General features: G+C 45.4%; 1 protein-coding gene across 1 annotated transcript; it reads left to right on the top strand.

The window, feature by feature from the left end:
• The first annotated feature begins 15 nt into the window (after nt 1–15).
• On the top strand, nt 16–2,226 carry TMEM271 (transmembrane protein 271). Its single transcript, XM_075019609.1, has one exon. The coding sequence runs from the start codon at nt 238–240 to the stop codon at nt 1,336–1,338; it is 1,101 nt and encodes a 366-aa protein (XP_074875710.1). The 5' UTR covers nt 16–237; the 3' UTR covers nt 1,339–2,226.
• Nucleotides 2,227–23,537: the final 21,311 nt, after the last annotated feature.

Raw genomic sequence — 23,537 nt, 5'->3', positions numbered from 1 at the left:
GGGGGGGGGGGGGGGGGGGGGGGAGAGCTTGTGCGCTCGCCGCGCCCGGCTCACTGCGGCCGGCGGCTGCCTGCCGAGCGGAGCGGAGCGGAGCGGAGCCCAGCCGCCCCGTCGGGGAGCGCCGCGCTCGCATGGCCGCGCCGCGCCGCGCCGCCGCCGCCGCCGCGGGGCCGGGGGGGGCCGCGGGAGGAGGATGAGGCGGGCGGCGGGGCGGCGGCGGCGGCGGCGGCGCGGAGGATGAAGTGGAGCGTGCGGGGAGCCTGCGCCGCTCTCTCCAGCTGCCTCCTGCTCGCCTGCGCCCTCAGCGCCGCCGCCGTGGGCCTCAAGTGCTTCTCGCTGGGCTCCGAGCTTAAGGGCGAGCCCTTCCGCCTGGGCACCGCCGCCGGCGCCTTCTACTCGGGGCTGCTACTGGCCGCCGGCCTCTCGCTGCTCGCCGCCGCGCTGCTCTGCTGCCGCCCGCCCGACGAGGCGCCCGCGGCGCCGGCGGCGGCCTCGGACCCGACCCCGGCCTCGGCCCTGGGCCCGGCCGGGGACCCGGACCCGGCGGGCGGCGGCCCCGGCGGGGGGGAGGCGGCGGCCGCTCCGTCGGGGCCGGTGGAGAAGGCACCGCCCGGGGGTCGGCAGAACTTCCTGCTGCTGGGGGTGCTGGTGTTCATGCTGGGCGTGCTGAGCGCCTTCGCCGGCGCCGTCATCGACGGCGACACCGTGTCGCTGGTGGAGAGGAAGTACTCGCACTACTGCTTGCTGCAGCCCGGCGCCGCGGCCCGCCCGCGGAGCGGCCCCGCGGCCCCCGACGGCTCCGCCGCGGCGCTCCGCTGCCAGAAGCTGCGGGACTATCAGCAAGGCTTGGTGCTCTCCACCGTCTTCAACGCGCTGGAGTGCCTCCTGGGCCTGCTCAACCTGCTCCTCGTCAAGAACTACAAGGCCTCGCAGCAGCGCGGGCGGCGGCGGCGGCGGCGGAGAGCGGCCCCGGCGGCGGCGGCGGCGGCGGGCGGGCGGCGGCGGCGGCGGCGCGGCGGCCCCGGCGGCGGCGGCGGTGGGCGGCGGGCGCCGCGCCACAGCCAGGGCTCCCTCTTCTCCGGCGGGGAGCCCGAGCTCAGCCCCGGGGATTGCCCCTTCCAGGCCGTCTCCTACATCAACGTGGGCGTCTTCCACGTCTTCGACGAGGCCGGTGTGGAGGTGCACTGCGGCGGGCATCCCTCCGTCGAGCTGCCCGGCTACTCGCCTATGGACCCCGAGCTCAACGCGTCCTACCCCTACTGCTACCCGCTGCCCAGCGAGCAGCCCCCCGCCTACGAGGAGATCTACCCCGGGGAGCCCTGCGCTCACAGCACCTAGCGCCAACTGCCGGCGGGACGCCCGGCTCCCTGCCCGGCCCCCGGCCCGCCGTGACAGCCGGGAGCGGGAGCGGGACCAGGAGCGGGACCAGGTGCCGGACCGGGACCGGGACCGCCAGCGCCTCGCAGCCGCGGGGCTCGGGGGCAGCCCTCGCACCACCGACGGCATGGCCCCGCCGCCGCGGGCGCAGTGGGCCGCGGGCGGGGCGCCGCCGTGCCTCTGGCTCTGCGGAAGCTTCTCCTCCCTCCCTCCCTGCTTTCCCCTTCCTTTCCCCCCTTTCTGCCCTCCCTCCCACCGACCCTCCGTCCGTCCGTCTGTCCCTCCGCCGGCGGCAGAATTTTACAAAGGCTGCGCAAGAAACGCCTGAGGGTTGGTTCCTCCCGCCGCCTGTCCTCCGTAGCCAAGTTTAGTTCCCTTCAAGTAATTCATCAGTCTCCAGCTTTAGCAGTCCAGAGTTACCCATTTATGATAACCAGCCAGTGTAAGGAAAAGGTGTCATGAAGCTTCTTTACCTCTCAAAAGAGCTAAATTTCTAAACAACGCAGAGACATTTGTGTCACGTTTACTAGAGGTGTATTGGGGATCTTTAACGTTTACACTACTCCTTGGGAGAATTGAGTTCTGTTTTAAGATTTAGTGAGTTAAAACATTCGTTGGTCTTGTAAGATGCACATTGAGAAAAACCTGCACTTTGAAAAAGAAACAGGAAAAAAAAAATCAACGTTTTTGTACACTAACGTGCCTGCTTTTGTTGATAACTTCTTACTGTAAAAGCTTTCAGAAGTCTATAGTGAAAATGTTTGGTAAATTCACTGCAGTTTAAAATTGATGATTAGTTCCTTTACTAAAACAACTGAGATGTTGCTAGGATATGGCAGTTAAAAGAAAGTCCAAATGTCATACACATTCCTTTTTGTAAACAGGTTCTGTGTTTTTAATGCCAGGCAGGATTTCTTTTTGTTTTACACAGGTGAAGGGTTTAATTCTATTTTGTACAACTACATGGTTTACCTTGTAAAGAGTTCCATTTTACCTGTTACAGTTCATCAATCTGGTAAGCTTGAATATTAAAAGATTTATTTGAAATATATATATATTGTAAAACAGCCTTAACTGGTGCAGTGGTCAGTTTTAAAGGGGAAAAAAAGAGATAAACCATCTTGGAAGACATCTTCCAAATGTGTTTTCAAAACAGTATGTATACTCCTATTACAAAGCAAGAATTTTCTTTTGTGTTTAAAAAAAAAAAAAAAAAAAAAAAGAGGCCACTAATTCCTGAAAGGGGGGGGAGGGGGAGACAACAAGGGGATTGTATGCTGTTAACTCTTTCTGAACTTAGAGGTATTAAAAAGGCTTTCTGCAAAGAGAACTGCTAAACCCTCCTTTTGGATTCTGTTGTGGAATGCTAGTACCAGATAGTTTAATAAAGTGCTAATTAAAGAGAAGCAGGTATGGCATATTTTAGTACATCATTCAAGAACAGGTAAAGGCTTAATTTCATGTGGCACAAAGAACCAAAAAGCAACTCTTCAGATTGCATTTGGTTCAGTATCCCCTCCCCCAGTTATGGCATACTGAAATGAAATGTTACAAAATAACCTTTCTGTTAATTCTGTGTTTGGAGCCTGCTGCATAATGCCAGTCTATCAGCTACCCAGAGAGAGAGAGAGAGTTAAGGGAATGCAAAGTTACAGTGTATTTCTGTGGTTGATGGAAAATTATTTTTAAATTTCTAGCTGCAGAGGGACTGACGTAATTTACAGCCTTAGAATTGGAGGGAGAAGATTTTAGCCTAAAAATATTGAAATCTCTCTGCACTGTTTTGTTTTCTAAAATGTTTTGACTTGCACACTTTGTATAATCTAAAATGCAGAATGCCTGAGAAGTCTTAAAATTGCAAACTGATGTCTGTGAAGCTCAAAATTAAAACTCTAATCTAGAGAAGACAGTTAAAAGCAGCAGTTGCCAATTTGCCAAGTAGTTCCAAATAGCAGAAATTTAAAATACAGCTCTTCTTGGCCAGCAGATTTCCTTGTGCGGAATGCCAGCCTAAAACATATGCCCTAGCTAAGTCCCGGTTTAGTACGGAAGATTGGGTTTATGCTGGCTCTCTGCAGATGCACCTCCTTAACACCTTAGGGGAAGTGATTGGGAAGTCCTGTAGTCTTTACCTATAATACTAATTTAGGCACAAAACCAATCCCATAACATACTGTATTGCTCATACAGCCAAGATTTTGCAAAATGAGTAACTAAAGAAAGGAGGCTAAATCCTTATGTAGGTCTCCAATTAGATGAGTTTATGAGACATCATAGTACCCTGTACTGGATTAAATGGGAACTGCTAGGCTGCAGGGTGATTTTTGAGAAACAGACCAGCTAGGTGCCTAAATGCAGATGCAGAAGTGTAGTAATAGTTGTTGGCTTTAAAAAAATTGGCTATATACATTGTAGTTCATGGACGTTGTATCTTAGTTTTACTTTAAGGATTTTACTTGAGACAACTATTTTAGGAATTATGAACTAGACAATTCTGAAACTCCAGATGTTCCAAAGATCAGTGCTCAGGGAAATAAATGGAAAGTCAAGAAAGCTACCTATTATACTCAATTGTTTAAATGTAAGAAATTTTAAACCATGAATTTTTAAGATTGTTAAATTCATAACTTTTTTTGGGGGGGGGGGGTGTATGTACACGCATGTGTAAGTGTGTTTGTGTTTTATTTAAGTCTGTTCAGAATACCATTGAATTAGGATATTTATTTGTGGCTCAGTTTTAGTTCCCAAATTCCTACTTTTCTTCATTTGGGCTTTTATCCCCTGTAATAGTTTAATTTAGTGGTGGACAGATTGCCAGAATAACGTCCAAGCTGGACTCCCACAGAAGCCAGTAGGCGTCATTTCATTGACTTCATTGGGTCTGGGCACAAATGATATATAACACCTACTCTAAATAATCTTTAAAGTAATATTGATCTTCTGGCATGACAGGATGCAGCAGTGGCATATTATTTCTCATTTATTATTTGTATGGACAGCAGTATTAAAGGAGGTCACCTATGGTATTACACATGGTTTTTAAAAAATAGGAAAAAAAAAAATTGGCAGCCAAATTGACCAAACAAGCCATGTTTTCTTAAAGATGGTATACAAGTGTTTCAGGTATCTGGTGACTAACTTTTCTGATAAAACACCACATGTATTTATTTCTCAGTGCGAAGAAACTCATAAATACAGGATGCAAGATGAAGCTTCACAAGCATGATTGCAGTATTGTGAAGCCATTTTTAGTAAACCTGAATCATCACTCTATCTTCTGAGCAATAATGTTAGAGTGTATAAACTGTACTGTGCTGAAATTGAAAATAGGCTGGTGTGGGAAGCATCAGAGCGTACATTAATTACCTGAGAGGACTCATACTGTCCATTTATTTTCCATTCCCTGTCACATGATTGTCGAGGTGAATGCAACCCTGATCGATTCATGTCACTGGAGGACATTAACTGCAAGGCCTTAAGTAGCAGAACCAGGCGGAACGGAAGAGAATCGTGTATGTGCTGTCAAATCTCCATTTTGCTTAGCTGAAGTAACGACAAGACTGCTTTTTGTCCCATGGCTTTTTTTAATTTGCTTACAGCTTTACTCGCATCTGTTCCAAGGGAGAGAAGAATAGACACAATACTGCTGTTTTGGTCACAGTGAAGGAAGTACTGACTTGGTAGCAGACTACTCCCGGCTTTCCTGTCCCTTTTGCAGGTAATAGTGGCTAGTCAAGGGATGAAACAGTGGAAAATCAAGTCTTCTGTCTTTGATGTGACAGGATTTGCCTTCATGTGGAAAAAATGTATTCCCACCAGCCTATTAGCAATTCACATGAATTATTTTCACACTCCAACATCCTTGCTTAAATCTGTTACTTATACTTTGCATTGTAATTGACAGACAGAATATATGTGAATCTAAAAACAGGAAAAAAATGATGTTAGAGGGAAATTGTATGAAAGTAGTACAGATTTTACTCAAAAGTTTGATTTCACTGTAGGACTTCTTTGGTTCACCAAAAAGCGCTATGGTGGCTGGTATAACTTAGATATATTTCAGACATACTGTTTAATCATCAGAAAAGGTTTCTGAATGTTCACATGAGAACGGCAATCTGTTTCTGCTTTTGGACATAGTACATATGAAAACCTTTTCTTCATTTTGCCATTTAATCCAAGATTGATCCTCAAGAAAATGTCAGTAATTGATCTTGTAATTTTAGGATCAATAAAATACGTTATAAAGCACAGCATATCCTATAAGAAAAGCCTAATGTTCTTCATTTTGTATTCTTCATTGTCTTAGATGGATGTTTAACAGTACAACTGAAACTAGGGATTTAATTACCACTGTCATTACAAAAACGTGTTTTTCAGGGACTTACAACTTGTACAAGTGGAACCCTGACATAAAATTCCAGGTTTTACCATGAAGTCGAGTCTGTTTGTGTAAGTTAGATATTTCTTGGTTACAGGATGTTCCAGTACTTTAGATAAATTCCACTGGTAAAAATCTAGATCTGTTAATTTCATATGGTGGCATTGTTCAAGTATGCTAAAGTCACCTCTCCTTAATACAGGCTTATATTTCCAATTAAAATGTGTGGAGGTAAGATTGAATTCCTTATGGTCACTGTCCAGTTTTTAAATTTCTTGATTATCTCTCAGTACTTAATGGCATGTGACTAGTGCTTAGTATATGTTCCAGAGTTGGTAATAGGTGATCTAGTAACAGTTTAGCAGATAAAAGATGGTCCCCAGGAAGCCCACAGGCTAATGTAGTGCTGGGGGAAAATCTTCAAATACATGTTGCAACAACGTGGTGTACGGTATGTCCTGCCCAAAAGGACGCACTGCCCAAACAAAGCAACTAGAAGAAATCTGAGAGTTTAAGTTGGGCATAGGGGGTTTGTGTGTTGTTTCTATTACAATATCGGTTCTGAAACTCCTCCCCTGCCTATTTCTAAGACTGAAATCCACAAATTGGTGTTCTCAAAATTTGATTCAAATAACTGCCTCACTTTCAGCTGCCCAGCTGTGCTATGTGGTTTCCACCCAACGTTCAGGCACCTAGTGAAGTTCTGCTGAAGTTTATGGGTATGTCACCCTGATGTCACCCTAGATAATCTGAGGCTGAAGATCAAGTTATTTAAGAAGCCATAAGACTCTCTTAAGAAGAGCGTATTTCCTTTACCAAGGAAAAATATCCCGATGTCCTCTTTCATTCCTTCTTCAGACCCATCTGCCTTAACCTTCAGTGAGTTTACCCTGAGGTAGGAGTGGAGATGACATTGCAGACTGCTACTTCTTCACTCATTGAGTTTTAGATCTCTGGAAGACCTCCATAAGCTTTATGGAAGGAAACACTTCTAGTAAAAAACACATACAAAATGGCTCTAACTCATGAGCAGATCACAGAAAATTCAATGTCCTAAGTGAAACTGTCCAGTAGCAATACAACCCAGCAGAAGTTCCCAGTGTTTCACTTCTGATTTCTACTCCTGGCATGGTTCTGTCTAATGGGGATGTTTGGAAGTTCATTTCATGGTCTTTGAAAATGAATTGTTTGTTTCACTACAGCACGTAGGGCTTAAACACCTACTAAATATCACGGGCATCCTCACTAGTTGGTCTCCTCTGTGGCCATAGTTAGCAGAGGATAAAGTGAAGTGTAGGAGGAGAAAAAGCTTATCATGATCCTCTTAATGGGTTCAGAGGACTAAACATTCCAGAGCATTCATTGGTTTTATGTTAAGACACTGGATTTGGGGATGGAGGAAAGCCTATAATATCTAAAAGGATTATTTTCCAGGGATATAGTTTTGGAAACCTAATACTTGGGTTTAGAGAAGGTTCTTTCAGAGTCTGCTTTTTGTCCCAGGTTCTACATTTTAAATGAAATCTTATCTCACAAAAATACTCAGTGAAATCTCCAGGCATTTAAATTATTAAATTTAGGGAGATTGAGTACAGCTGTCCTACAAATTACTAAGTGCCACCAATTCCTGTAGAGGTCAGATAAGGAATTTGGCATATGGTGCAGATGAGGCCTTGTATGCCAATATGAAAATTTTGGCATTTCCTCACAAATGAAAGAGGCAACAGCACAAAGTTGTGCTAAAGAAAGGAAAGGTCCAGATGATATTGTCGAGTCCCATGCAACCAGGCAGTCATGGATTTTGGATGAGCTATGTGCAGTCTCAAGGTGTATATAATTACCACGCATTCGTGATTAAAACGAATGCCCTCACAAAGATATTCACAAGGGATTGTCAGTGGTGGATCTGAGTAGAGGCTCATCTTGCTAGCTCTAGGCCAAACGGCTCCTAGAAACATGGAAAAGAGCTACCAAAAGAAGCTCATGCTTGCGCTGGAAAGGAGAAAGCCACTGAGAAATTTCTATTTTGTTCCATTTTCGAATATCTGCTTCTTGCTGAATGACCCAGAAGCTACCAGCATATGCAGATCATCTAAATTAGACTCCTGGGAAAATGGAGGAAAGGGAAATGCAGGTGTTGAAAACTAATTAATCTGTCCAAAAATTTTTTATGTATAATCAAGAGCTGTGTTAAATCCAGGAGCAGTACCTCCTGATCTGAGAAGTCAAAATTATTAGTAACCAAAAAAATTACTACCACCAAATAAGACTGGGAGATTGAGAAAATCATATACTGCTTTCTGACCCCTCCCTTGCTCTAAATCAAAAGGAAAGAAATTCAGATACAGCTTTTTGTGAAACTGTTGCTAAGAAATATGGTTTGTTATGCTGAATGAAACAGAAGTGTTCTTCTCTCAACAAATTGGGAGCAGATAGCTGCACAGAAATGCATTTGGCTGGCAGAGAGAATTCCTCTTCAGTAAAGTCCTTGGAGAGCTACCAGAAAATACTGAAAGGCACCAACATCATCCAGGCTTACCTGGAGCATTGTTTAGTGCATTGAGCTTCATGTTCCTATATGCAGTGGACCACATGCTGTCTTGTCTTGCTAGTGGGAACAAGCAGCTGCTTCTTGTGAAGCTGCTAAGCCAGCACCTGCTGGGAGCTTCTGAACCCCTGAAAATATGTGTGCTGTGGCACTGTTCTGTGCATGTGTTGAGAGAAGGTAAGGCAGGACATGCTGCAGCCCAGGTGAAACTGTCCTGTGTTACAGGATGGGGAAGGCAGGTTGCTGTCATGATGCCAAGGCTCCAGACTTGCTACACAGTGGTCTTGGGTGTGGAGTGGCCTAGGCTGCATGTGGGGAACTGCTCCTGGGTCACTCTCGCAAAAGCAAAATGCCCAAGTTAAGTGGAATGGGGAGAGGAGGACTGTCTTTATTCACCCCTTAACAAAATGCAAGTGATCAAATTGCAGACCTTCATGACAGAGGTGTGAAGTTCTGTCTTGGGTTCAGTTTTCATCCTCTGCTCCCCCTAGCAACTTCTCCAGAGGCACAGCGTGCACACAGGCTTGAGGTGGCAAAGTGCATGCTCCCTACTTACTCTGTGCTTAGGGGGAGAGTCTGCCAATGGAGCACTGAATTACTTGATCAGCTGGTGAGGCAATAAATAGAAATGAGCAACAAGACATGAAAAACCTTTGCCTGTGTCCTGTTGGGCACACTTGAAGAGCTGTATGATGCTCTGGGCTGTTCTTCACTGAAGGCCATGGCAGTTCTTATCTGCTTAAGGTCTGCATGATCCAGAGCTCTAAGAATGAGGATTCCTGTTGGAAGTTTTCCTGGACCAATTTACCTCAAAAGTCAAAAAGCAACCCTGGCCCTGTTTCAGTAAATGCATCTCGGCACCCAAGCATGAGAAGAAAAAAACCTGTTCATTCACTCATAGTACATTAATTTTTCATCAAGGGCAGCAAAAAGACAAACATTAGCATTAACATCTCAGATCCAGAGAATTGCTTTGTTGTAAGAGGTTTTGAAGCTGTGTAATAAGGAAGCAGCAGAAGGTATTTACACCAAAGGAAAATGGATATTTCACAGTTCTGATGTCACACTGTTGCTAATGTGCAGCAAAAGCTAACAGGAATTTCAACTTGCCTTACACATGCAGCTGGAAATGCTTCAAATCTCCAGATGACTATTCAAAAACTATTTTATACATGACTAGACTAAACTTGCAGTCCAGTGCCTACTGTGTTCATAGCTACATATTGGGAGTTTTTAGTCTTGTGTGTGCACCACTAAAATGTGTATGCTGGCTGTGGACAGACGGCCATCTTCATTAGCCGGGTCACTGCCACTGGTGAGAGAAGTTCACCCATTCTCTTTGCACTGCAGCACAGCAGCAGAGAACCCCACTCAGCCACTAAACCCCAGCAGAAGTGCAGGCACTTCCAGCATCATGGAGCCACACCTGACTTCCCTAGTCACACTCCATGGGGGGGGGGGGGGGCGAGGCAGTGAAACCTGCAGGTGTGTGAACAGGAAGGTACCACCACATTTTTGCACAAGTGTCACAAGGAAAAGAGGCAAGAAGGGGACGTTGAGATCTTCAGCTGCTCAAGGACAGTGAGATATGCAGCAGCACAGGGCCTCAGCACACCATGGGGTGCAGCACACCAGGAGGTCAGGTGCCACAAGAAATGCCTTTCTTCCCTGAAGGAGTCTTGTGTGTCACAAAACCACATGGAAGACAGACTAAAGCACTGATATCTCTAACTTACAGAGCCGCATAGTTTGAGACAGAGAGGGTCATGGTGCTGTGATCCCCAGCCCCTACAGCTCATCAGCTGATGCACACTCATAGATGGGGGAGTGAAGTGACAATCATGCATTTAACCAGTTAAACTAAGCACTGATGGACCGGCCGAGGGCCAGAGGTGGAGTTAAAACACACAGAGGCAACCTTATCCTCAGCCTGCCTTGGATACCTAGCTGGAGAGCTTTGATAGGTAGGAACTTTGCGGGGAGAAGTTTTAATTGCATCAAGTGGAAAGAACACCCCCCCTCTATAGTGGAATTGTCTGGGTATTCCCAGAAAAATGGTCATCTTAATGCAGCAAAATGGAAACCTACAAGAAATTCCTTAAAAAGGTAGATCAAGTGGACAAATCCAACTAAAACCCATACAAAGTAGAAGCTGATCTCTTAAAATTTCACACCTCTTCTTTCTTTTGGAACAGTCACATCAATTTGTTCTTTACATTTTAATCTCTACCTCTCCGGCAAGATAGAAACTGGTAGGAGGCAGATACTGACAAAGGCTCTACTGGCAAAGTGTCAGGTAAAGGGAAACCATTTTCACATTTCTGCTCTGACAAGAGAGGACAATATATTCTAGCCTGGAAGCTTAGATGGCAGAAGCAGTAGTGATTAATTGCTCTAATTAGGGCTCCAAATAGGAAAGAGCGAGTTTCCTGAGCTATTGCATGCTAAATTTCCTCACTTCTATGAATAACTATATTGCTCAGAGGAGATGGTTATCAAAGTGCATCTCCAGAACAAACATTTACCCACTTTAACTTAGAAATACCACTAGAACCTCAACACAGATAATTAATGCAAAGAGACAACAGGCTATTTCAGCACCTGGGAGGCCGCATAATAGCCCTGTTCAGCTGCTTCCCTAAGGAGTTTGATAAATGCTTGCATGAGGAACTGCACTGAAAATGGGTGTGTTGCTGGTCTACCACACCACTACTTGCTGGTTTCAGTGAACCACCTATTTCTGCTGGCCACTTCGGCACTAACAGGAGACTTCTCAGCAACAGGGCTGGTACCTCGATCCTTTTATGTTCTTCCCTGAGGCTTGTTCCCTTCCACCACCACCTGGCTTTCAACTAGCACTGACCTCTGTGCCACCAATGTATAAATGTCACATTCTGATTCCGACCTCTCTGATGAGGACAAATGGAAATAAAACCACTGCAGTCAATAGAATTACACCAAAAACTGCCTCTTTTCACCAGAAGGAGAGCAGAGCATGTAAAGTGCTGACTGTCAGCTTTGCCAAATGCCTTATGGGAAATGCTGAATGCATTTCTTCAAAAAAAAAGCTGGAAGACATTTAGCAAATAAAATAAAATAAAATAAAAAAATTAGTTGGAATATGTCCTACACAGTCCAGGAGTCAGCCAACTTTAGCAACACTCTTCTGTCATATGCAGAAAAAGCTTTTGCTTCAGCTGAGTCAAGCTGCCTCTTATTGACAATCAGATGTACTGGCACAGAGCATCTAATCTGGATTGTGGCCATCTACAAGAAGCTAGAAGCATACAAATAATAAGGGTTCATCACTGCACACTGATTTATGTGAGGAGGGTAGTGAGATGCATATGTACATTATTTTTCTTTCAGTATTTGTTTGAACTGCTCACTTGCCTTACTAATAAAAAGCACTAATAGAGGCCACCAGGAGAGGAGGTGCTTAGCATAGGTGCATGCCAGCAGCACTTCACATTCAGTAAGTACAAGACTCCTTTCACTGTCTGTGCATGTCAGAGGAGTCTCTACAGTGCTACATCATGAGAGAGCAGGCCATCAGGACTGCAAATGATTGCAGGCTGGTCTTAGAAATGTTCCTACTGGTGAAGCGAAGTAGAGCAGAAATACACAAAACAGGCTCCACTGCTGATTGTACCCTCTAATTTGTATGCTCAACACTCTTCCAGTAATGAATCATCAGCCCAAGTTCTGCTCAGCTCATCATGGCTGCAAATGCTGCAATAGCACTAAATTGGGGGGCACACAGATTCATCTCCAGATGACCAAGCACAGGGCATGCTGGATGCTCATGAAGCTGGCAAAATTTTACCCTGATGATGTGGAAAGTGGCATAGTGCACAGATATCCATGGCAGAGTCAAATAAAGGAGAGATACTTACACCATGACAAGGTGTCTGCAGTGCAACGTGCATCAGTGGTAAAGCCAATTTTATTCCCCTTTAGTCAGAGTGCTCTAGAGAACAGGAGAATTACCCAACTATGGCTATGCCTCCTTTAGTCAGGAAAACTCTTCATGTCAAGACAGGGAAAGGCAATGCATCCTGTGGGTGAAGGGAGTGCTCCATCCCTTTCCAATTATTAGAACAATCTAGGGAAAAACCACAATGTTTTGAACAAAATGCCTCATGCATTCCCCAAGCAGAAAGGCAAACTCTGCTCCGGGTGTCTGCAGCTCTTACCTGAACAAGATGCCTGGAAGTTACAACCTGGTGAGCAACAGAAAGAAGTTATCAGTCCCACGGACACCTGGGACTACCTATGAACTCTTTTCCAGCAATCCCATCTCTGAAAAAAGACACACCTGTGCCTGTCAAGAGCAGAGCTTACATATGGACATAACAGTGCAATATGGTGTTTTTTCAAGACTTTATGAGGAAAGAGTGAGGGGGATTTTGTTAACAGTTCAGTTTTGGTTACAGATATTTATGTGTCAGTCCAGCCAAGTGAAACAAAGCACAGTGCTGGAAGAACTGGAGGGACACAACAAACTCTCAGATAGTGCCTTCGTCTGAAGTTAAACATGATCAAAGTGCACCTGGTCATGGTACCTTTCAGGGGAACTGTATCAGGTGAACAAATCCCAGATGCAGAGGAAATTAAAGATGAACTGATGGCCTATATAATAAAGGGGGGACATACCTAAGCACAGTTTCAAAATTAAAAATTTAAAATCATGTAAGGTGGCATTTACACAAGCCATTTGTCTGCAGTATCAGTGGTCTTTCAATTCCTAAAGGACCTTACTACCTGCGTGTTGCAGAAGGCTGCATTTTGTCTTTGAAAGCTTTGCCATCAATGAAATTTGGATTCTTTATAAAGCCAGTCCTGAGGGAACAGAGATGGTACAGTTTCCCATTTTCTCAGAATGATCGACTTTTAGCAGAGCAGTAGCAGAAACAATGGTGGCAAGATCAAGGTATGCCATCTTCAGAAACAAGAAAACATTAGATTTGGATGAAGGCATGATTAAATGGAGAGAAGGAACTTGAAAAGGCAGAATTTTATAGGAGCAGGGGAAATAGGCAGGTCACAACAGCTTTACTCTGTAAGATATACAGACTGGCCGTGCATCTCAGCTAATGACTGGAGAAGAATTTCCTCATGGAGCAACCACATGGCCCCTTAGACCATGAGTGCTTTTCTTCCTCTTTCTCAGTTCCAGAAATTGCAGCCTTTGCCGTTTTTGCTGCCTGGCACTACTGTGGAAGGAGGTAACATCTCTCCATTCCATTACAACCAGGAGAGATAGCGCGCATGGGCCAATAGCCCTGCACAAACACGCTTGCTCCAGGAATTAAGACACTTCCTTTTCCTGCTGCATTGTTGCTAGGGAGCTCCTGAACTTCCCCTGGATACTGTGCAAGGGATAATAAAATGCTCTCATCTGCCTGAACTGAACAGTAACTGTTATCAGCAGTTCCTCTTTCTTGCTTTCCTTTTGGCTTTGTTTGCTTTACCCTGATTTGTTCCAAAACCAAGGCTATTGCCTAGGGTTGGCATAGGCAAGAGAGCATTAAACCCATGCACATTAAGCCTTGTTGAACTGAAGCTGTTGTGCATGTCAGCAGCTTAGTCTGAGCCTGCTGACAGAGGCAGGGATATGTTCAAGGCTGTGATCAAATGCTTACATTAAGCCCAGTTTCTTCATGCTTACATAACATAGCAGCATTTCCAGGGTGCATCCACAGCACATCCTTGCCTCTTAGCCTCTCTCCTTGCTTGCCTGAGGTATCTGCTGCCATGCACCTCAAAACATGCATAGTGAATTAGTGTTTGAGATGAAGCCAAAGAGCTAAATGTCTTCTCATGAACCACCGTGACCCATATGCTGCCTGAGAGGACTCAGGCTGAAATAGGCTCTGGGGAACAGCAGGTCTGAAGCAGAAGAAAGGCCAAATTGGCTCAAATTATGAAGTAATGCCAGGAAAGGGAATGTGCTCCAGATATATCTGTGATTCCTCTGCCAGCAGAATTTGAAGAAGATGGTTTCATCTGTTGGATTTCCAAATAAGCCAAGACTCAAAGCATGCAGCATCACTGAAGTCTTGTTTGTGTACCTTTCAGATTCCTGGAAATCTCAGTGGTTTTCTGTATCCCCAATACCTCATGTTCAAATCACACCACAGATCTTATCTTTGGAAACTGCACAATGAAAAAATCTGCAAGACCAGAACAGCAGGTACAGACAGCCACTGTATCAGATCTAGCTGAGATCAGGTACCAACAGCCATTCATCATGTCAGCTTAAACAACAATAAAAAGATATCTGCCCAAGGCTCTCAGTGCCCTAACACATTACGGGTATACTAAAATCTCAGCAATATTAAAATAATTGTACCAGCCAGGTCCAAAAACTCCTTGGTACCCTTCCATTGCTTCTGGAGCCACCTGCAGCCCTTTCTTGAAGGCAGATAAGCACATCTCCAGCCATTCAATGGGAGGCATGCTGCTTACTCTCAAAGTCTGGCATCCTTGGTGAAAACTATTTTCCTGGCTCCCTTCCAGGAGAGGTGAACTTCCTTGGAGTCCCCAAAATCAGCCTGAGGATGGATGGGGACCAAGCCAGGACAGAGATGCTGATTGACTGATACTTGAGCATCTGTTTTCCCTTTGGTGAAAACCTGTGATAGGAGTGCCTGTGGTTCTCCTTTTGCAGCAACTCACCCTGCAGAAGAATGACATCAGCCCCCACCTTGGGACTGCACTGGAGCACAGAGCCCAGACTTTAAAGCAGAGGTGGGATGTAGCAGTATGCCATGTGCCCAGCTTCTGCCTATTTACTAACTGTTGGCCATAACATTCACTGAGCTCCTGCTGGCTCTCCAGATGGAGCAGTCTGGTTTGCCTCTGTGTAGAAGGAACGGGAGTGCCATGTCACAGCTCCCCGCAGGTCCTGAGCTGTGAGATACCACCTGAAACCTAGTGGTGTCAGTCAGCATAAAAGGCAGCTGCTACAGGGAGATCACGTTTCACTTGAGCTCAGCAGGGAGCATGGGGTGCTACTTTTCCTCCTTTGGGGCCAGAGGCAGTCAGCAGCTCTGAGCTCAGCAGGAGCCATCTGCCCACTGCACTCAGCTCTGTTTCAGGTTCTGGCAGTGCATTCACCAGCTGAAAGACCCAGAGCAGCAACTGGGCTAAATTGCCCAAATCCAACTCAACAGAATTATTCAAATTCAAACCTGCCTCTGCTGGCTTTTCCTGCAGCCCCTGTGAAGACTGGGTATATGCACAGAAAGGCAATTTCTTTGCTTCCAAGCTTTCCTCCTTTCCTAACAACCTTTTCGTCCAGATCAGCAGCCAGGGCAGTAACAGCAGCATTAAGTGAGGCATGACTCCAAGGTCCATGCCAAAACGAGTTGGGAGTAACATACCAAGTGACCAGAAAACATCCCAGAAATTGCCCATGTGTGACTCTACTCATTCCATCTTGCCCGCCTGACTTCTGACCTCTCTCTCTGCTCAAACAACCCATAGCCCTGCCCAGAGCAAACTCAGAGAGAGCTGTGCAGCCATTTTGCATGTGAGAAGGTACTGCCAGCAACATCCTACCTTGCTGGTATCTGCTGCAGGAGGTGGGGAAAAGCACGTGGTCCTCACACATGCTGTGTCCTGGGACAAGGACACAAGGAGCTGAGGGAAACCGAAGGATGAAACTGCATATGGAGCTTAATACATGCTGGTGACAAAATTCATCAGGCACCCCAGGCCAAGGTAATTAAAGGTGGAAAAGCACTGGTGCCATCAATACCTTGCTTCTGCAAGACACCTGGGGCAGGAAAGGATTCATTATGCCACAGTTAGCCAGACACATCATACGCTGCCTCATCATCAGAGAGATCATCAGAGAGAAACTAGCACTGAGTGCTCCTACTGTCTCTGGTTCCTCAACAATGCTGATCTGAGACACTTAGACAAACTAACGACCCAAAGACACTGGCACACAATACCTTTAAAGTGCCTAAACCGATTTCAGAACAGACACTAATCTTTGCCAGAGCTTCTCACTTCCACACCAAAGTGGAAAGGAAGAAAGTTGCCCAGAGGATGGCTGCTGCTGCCTGTAACTCAGAGCCAGCTCATCCTCCTTCCCTCCAGCCAGCTTCTTCCCAGAGAGTTTGTTCTTCTCACCATAAGCCACACATAGCCACAAATGTACACTAAGCAAGGACAGCAGATACAGCAGGACTAGATGGCTTATTTTGTGGCCATGGATGCTGTGTGATGCTGACAGGGCCCTTTTTTATTAGGCTCTGTCCCTTTTGGTTATGGCCACCACACTCTGCCTCTTCCTAGGGTACCACCAGCAATGGTGCAACAAGCCATGCTGTTGCCTGCATTTGGCAAACCACACAGCCCCAGCAAAGCCCAGCTTTTCACCAGCCACAAGCTGAGTTGCAAGAGATGTCTCAATGGACAGACACAAGAATCCCATTCTTTGTGGTGCCCTTGCACGCACCCTTTGTGGATAATAACTCAAAATCACAAAACCAAAAACTAAACCTGATGGCCATGTTTTGCATAAAAGTTATGATCCTGGCAGTGGTGAATTACCTGCTACGTTTCATCTCCTCTTCTCTTCACAGACCCCTGGAAGACAAAAAGGTGATGTCAATTCATCCATTTTTTCTTCAAACACCACCTTCAGGGTTGTCGTGGCAGAAAAAAAGGTTATAGTAAAAATAAAAATGTTAATTCAAAAAAATTACACAATGAACTGATTTTTTGTACTTCCCCACAGACCACCACTGTTGAAAATAGCTCCTGAGAATACATCACCAACAATTCCCTGTAGAGAAGGAAACCGAGGCAGGTCTTTGTACGTGTAATTAACACTCATGCCAGCATGGCCCTGATCCTCTATCTTCCTTTATCACCCTCAGCCTTACACATCATCTCCTGTCCTATCTGTTCAGCTAGGCATACCCTTGATCTGTATTTCTGAGACAATGCCTTCCCACAAAGCCAGGAATACGTGGTGTTAGTTCCTGGACATGGACCAGGGGAAATCATTAGTATATATACACCATCACCTAACTTAAGCATGTGAGCTGGAATCGTGTACTCTGTAATCATTAGACAGAGATAAAGGCTCTTTCAAAGCACAAAGTGAGGCAGGAATCTAATTTAGCTGCACTGAATTGCCCTCTGGAAAAGTACAAGGTGCTTGCTGATAAATTAGGAAGATAATCTCCCTAGATAGCTGAGGATTTACCAAAGATGCCCAAAATAATGTGGCGTGCAAGCTCACAGGCACAGGGAATGCACCAAGTGCTGAAATGGAGACTGAATGCTCCACACAAAGTTGGTGGGGAGCTGGCCTGCAGGATGGGACACATCTCTGCCCAGGCACAGCCATGGTCTCCCAGCAGTCAAGAGGGAGCATCACTTGCAGCCTTCAGTGCCCCCAGGTCCCCTGGGATGGCCAGCAGTACGCATGTGCCCATCCATGGCTGGGCCCCTTAGCCTTTTCATTTTCCTGAACTTCAGCTTAGGGGAGGTCTGTGCCGCAGCATGTTTCATCACGCAGTGCTCAGAAATCAGCCGTACCTGCAGACAAAGCACAGCCCTGCTCCTGCTCGGCGGCTGCTCGGAGGGTGGCTTCCATTACTGCTTGACCCCCGCGGGCAGGGAAGTGGAGCAATTCAACTGCTTGGCTAAAAATAGGAGGAGAGACTTCCCTTTCTCCCTTTGGCCTGTTCAATAAAGCTCTCCACACTGATTCAAGCCACTTGAACAGCTGTCTGCCTCTTTTCTTCCCCAGCCTTTCCCAGCTCTGCCCTGCCATTCTCTGTCCCTACATTTCATAGCCAGCCTACCTAGCTCTTCCCTGCCATGCCACTTCAGCCTTTGCTGTCTTCCTTTGCTTCCACAGCTACGTCCTAGCCCTGCAAGTTCCCTTTCCCCATCAGGATTCATACTTGCACGTTTCAGGCATCACAGATACAGGTAGAGGGTATAGGAAACCATCATTTTGAGTACATTGCTCATTGCTACCATGCCGTCTAGTAGCGACAGCTGGGAGGAACCTAGGTCTGGTGTAGGCATCTGGGCCTGTCGTTCCCAACCTCTGCAAAGCCACAGAGCACACAAAGCTCCAAGGAGCATGAACCTGCACAGAGCAACTATCTCCCTGTGGCCAGCACAACATCAGGCTAGCATCTTGCCTAAGCATCGGAGAGGAAGGCTGAGGGGGATGGACTGGGGTGTATGGCAGCTTGCAGGAAACTCAGGCTCAGCTTACAGTAGCTGTACATGAACTAATTTTACTTAAATTCTTGGATTTGCTCCACATTAAAATTAATCCAAATGAGATCAGAATCTGGCCCTATTTTCAGGTTTTGCCCCATGTGCTATTACATCATCCCTTCCAAAAATCTTTAATTGCATTTGTAAACACAGCATCTGTGATACTAGAAAACTCCAGTGGTGTATCCAGCTAAAATCCTTTTGCCAAAATTGGCTGCTCCATGGAAAGACATGAAAGTCTTAGTCCTTACCAAGGAACTCGCTTGTAGGTTGTTTCTTCCCAGCCTCCATTGAGGCTGAAGGTTCATGTGTGCCTGAAAGCATACATACAGCACTGGATGTGTTGATTACTTTCTTAGAACTCCTTTTTGTAATTTAAGGTAAATACCTATTTTGGTCCCGTTTACAAAAGTTGTGGGCTAAATGCTAATGAACACTTGGGAATGCAGTCATCAGCTCAGTACATGCCCTGCTCACCAGCTCTGTGCCAGAGTGGCACAAAGGAGTCATCATGGCATTTCACCATTATTAGAGTTCCTAACGTTAAAATTTGTAGGTAGAAAGACACCTTCAGGAGCCATTTGTATTCTGGTCCCAAAGCTGCCACATCATGCTTATATAAGAAGCGGAGTGCTGACCACTTTTACGGAAATTAATCCACTTTTCTAATGTTTTTCAAAATACAATACTGTGAGAACTGTGCTATACGGAAAAAAAAAAAAAGGACAAGTTTATTATAGTAACATTGGCATAATGGAATTATTCTACTGAAAATATGAATCACTGCATATTTATTCTAGACAAACATAGCAGAATCTGTCCCACTCCTCTGCAAAAATTGCAGTGAAAAGCAGAATTTACACTAGCTGAAGCAAAGCATCCCTGGTGTAGGAGATACATAATTACATTGAAAATGTATCTCCCAAAGGGAAACAATATCCTACAACTTCTCATTAGGTAATTGCAGATACTGTCATGAGACGTGTGTTATCTACCCAGTGACTAAATGGCATTCATCCCTCCTGGAGGTGTGAGGGTAGAGCTGCATCTTAGAGTAACTTAGTAGGTTACCACCTCTCAGGAGAAAATAAAAGGCTACTCCTGTGTGGGCTGTATGGTACTGACTCATTAAGGCAATTTTCTGGAGTCTCCCATACAAACTCTCCCTCATGCACAGCCTAATGGCCATACACAGGCTGGTGCCTGCACTCATGCTAAATGTGTAACTATGCAACAGGTTTTTTACTGATTTTTGGAAGGAAGGGGGTTTTCTGAGTGAGGGAGGAGCTGTTGGCTGGCTTGGTTTTAGTTCTTCTGAGAATGAAGGTAAATGAAAGTAGGAATTAAAAATTTGGTATCCAAATGCTTCGTATTGTTGCAGAAAAAGTCCTGTGCTGACAGCAACAAATGCTGGTGTGGCACTCTCACCGGGATAGTGGTAGTCACAGTCCATCTCCAGGCCCTGTTTTGTCCTTGTTGCTCTAATACACGGCCTCGTTTGCATCAGGTGGGACAGCCTGGGCAGCACAGGAAACTAGGCAGACAGAAAAAGAGTAATGTCCTCTTCTAACTGGAAAATCAGTGAATCCAACCAAGGCTTCTCTTGAACAATCAGAGTTTTAGCAAGCAATCAGGTACCAGGTGTCCAAAGAGAGGAGTCTCTTCAGCTAGAAAACTACTGCATTAGAAAAGCAAAGGAATTAATGAGGAAATGACAGACAACCCCAACCAAGGCAAAGGAGACTGGAACATAGTGGTAATGGGACAAATAGGTTTTCTCTCCCACTTTGGTCATGCCTTTGCAGCAACTCTACCATCTGACCATTTACTACAACCTCACGGGCAATACAACAGGTCCTTGGCAAGTGAAAGTCCTAATTCTGCTTTGGGAAAGTTGTAAAACATCACTCCCAAGCTCTTAGTTTAACAACTGGGAGCCTGGGTAAAAGATGAAATTCATAAAGGGTAGGTAATTAACCTGAGGCTTTTTTAAAATTTCTTAGTTTAAACCAACCAAAATGATTTGGGAATTTGCAATATGATACCTACTGTGAAAAAGAAACATTTTTACTGGCACCCTGATAAATCCTGGGATTTTTGTCAAGAGATTAAGTGTTTCTTTTGATAGTTTACAGTTCAGGAATCACAAAGGTATGGCTTTTGATCTCAAAGTTTCTAGCCCTTTTACTGTACCTCACAATTTGAAAAGATTCATAAATCTCTTTCCCTGTCCTCTCCCTGTCCCCAACCTCCTACCTCCCCAAGAAAAAAAAAAGACAAAAAAAAAAGCCCACTATGATTTTTACATCTCTGTTGCAATATTTTGTGTGCCACTTTAACAATATTTCTAGATGGAAAATTTATAAAAATTTGTTGCTACCGCTAAACTTACATCCCTTGATAATAGTCTAAGCTATTAAAAGAGATTTTTCCTTACATGAAAGAGACTGGAGCATTTAAATTAGCCTTAAAGTATTAGATTGAGATAATTTTCTCTAATTAACCATTCCAATTTCTTCCTAAATGACTTCCCCCAGTAAGTCAAAGATATTTCCCTTCTTAATTCTGCTACTACTGTGTCTAAAATAAATCTACGCTCAGTTTTACATTGCATTTTCCGCTACTGTGACTCTAATAAAGCACCTGATTTACAGAACAGAACACACAGCACTTTGGGACTGCAGGGAGAGGTTGTCCAACCTGTTGGATTCAGAGGTTAATTAAAATTTACTCTCTCACCTCCAGCTTGCAGTGAATCAGGGACATTTTGCAAGCTCAGTTCCCAAAGGTCAGCAAAGAGAACCATGAGTGGAAGTAACAAGAAGATGCTTAAGGTGCCATGTTACAATAAGATTAAGAGCTGGGAAAGCGAGTGGAAACTGATTGCACTCACATGAGGTGACCAGCTGCCTAGTGCCACAGTGGTGGCTGTAACAGGCAGAGGGACCAGAGGCAGACGGTGGGGCCAGGGAAAGGATGGATCCCCTGCATGAGGACAGGTGACACAGACTTCAGCCAAGGAGGGACAGCTGGGGGAGGTGAGGACAGTCATGGAGCGACAGTCAAGAAATCACTAATCTCACATCACAGACTGAAAGCCATCATTCAGTTCCACAGCAGCCTACCCCCAACACAGGAAAAAGTCTTTTTCTCCACATAACTTAGCTGTCAGAGCTGTCAAGAACAGGATTTTAGGTGAATTGCCAAACTGTCACCAAGTATTATCTCCCATGTTATGCTTGTCCAGTACAGCATTTGTCACTGGTCATAGTCAGAGACCGAATAGTGGAGCTGGGTGGTCTGTGGTCCCATCAAGCATTCCTCCAATTACGTTTATGGACTTCACCTGCAAAATGGGGGTCTTAGCCTCACGGGGAAGATAATCTCCCTCATCTTGCCAGGTACAGGTTTTCAACAGCCTGTTAACCATGAAAGCACTTAAATTATTCAGTCTCATATAACCTTCCCCCAAACAGGGCTGCCATGTTTCCTCCCACAGAGGGTTTTCCAGGACAAAAATCATGCACGTGCATGTCCAGGTCGCTGCACAGCACGAGTCCCACCACAGACAAGCCTGTGCAATGATCCCCTGGCATCCTGAGCACATGACCCTCTCTGCATCATGCACAAAACCACATCTATTTCAGTGTTAGCAAGTAGGGCATGGGCACAGGACACACCAGTTCATCTACAGTGCACGAACTCTAATTTTCTTCATAACAACTCTGACCAGGCCATTGAACATCTGGAATTACAGGCAAGCATCCAAAGATGGTAGATTTCAGCCAAACATAATTTCCAGCAAAGACGGCATATCTGGAAGAGCTGGAAGCATAACAGTTTTATGAACTCTGAGCCAGCCAGTCCTGTCAGAACTGAAATCTCCTACTCACTCATTATGAAATCAGTTTTCATTGCAACAGAAAACAGTCTTTTTGGCTTTTAGTATAGAATTTCATATGGAGGAGAAAAGAAGAGCATTCCCGTCTCTCTTGCCCTTCACCCTCTGCTGCTCAGGTACTAGGCTTTCTGCTTTTCTTTGCTTTCACCGCCAGTCTATCCTCCTGTGCCTCATTCAAAGACAATGGAGTCACTAAAACTTTTTCTGCTGATTCAAGCGCTGAGTATACATGCAATCTCTAGAGAGTTTGTCAGGGAAGGATTTGCCTTTATCCAGTCCAAAGCCATTTAGATTGCAAACTCACAAGAGGCCTCTGGAGTCAGTAAAAGGAAGCTTCAAGAATCCCCCAAGGCTCAACTTGTACCAGCACTCACTGCCTCCTCCCTGCCTGGTGTGGAAGTAGAGACACAAGCAGGCCCATGGGCAAAGCCAGCTGCCACCATGGAAAATGCCAGGAGTAAAGAAAAGGGAAGGAAATCACAAAAGCTGCAACCAGGCTCCCCACAGTCCAAACCCCCAGAGGAACCTGGAAAGCAGGGAACATGTTTTGCTCCAAAACACGAAGTTGGCACACACAGCTGAGGGGCCACTGGAGGTAGACATGCAGATGGGACATCGCCTAGGTCTGCAGCTTTTAGTCTGAAATGTTTATGACAGAGGGAGAACCAGCATTAGACCTCTGGTTAGAAGAGTATTACAGCTTTGGGTAATAAACAGTCCCTTCTTGTTAGCTCAGTGGAATGTGTTAAGAAAGGGAACAAAACTGTGTATAAAAGCAACTTATATCATGCATGCAGTACTCTTCTCACCTCCCTCCAAGGAAGGAAAGGTTGAATCCACCTGGTTTTCAAAGCTTTTCCCTTGCAAGCAGAAAATGTCCTCTTTAGAGGACTTCAGTGTACGTATTTCGCCAAGAAAACCAGAAAATCCTTTCCTAGGGAGAAGCGGTTTGCTATGAACAAATACCATGTGTTACTGAGTAGCAGAGCAGAGCAGCTCACAGAAAATCTCTGTGCTTTCCCTTTTCATTGAAGAAGTCATACAGTCTCTCAAAGACCGTATCAGTT

Source organism: Buteo buteo, chromosome Z, assembly GCF_964188355.1.
Source record: "Buteo buteo chromosome Z, bButBut1.hap1.1, whole genome shotgun sequence".
NCBI classification, from domain to species: Eukaryota; Metazoa; Chordata; class Aves; order Accipitriformes; family Accipitridae; genus Buteo; species Buteo buteo.
This window is presented reverse-complemented; position numbering and strand designations above follow the sequence as displayed.

What these genes read in the sequence shown, in the direction of transcription:
- TMEM271 (XM_075019609.1), top strand. Translation starts at nt 238, where the DNA reads ATGAAGTGGAGCGTGCGGGGAGCCTGCGCCGCTCTCTCCAGCTGCCTC.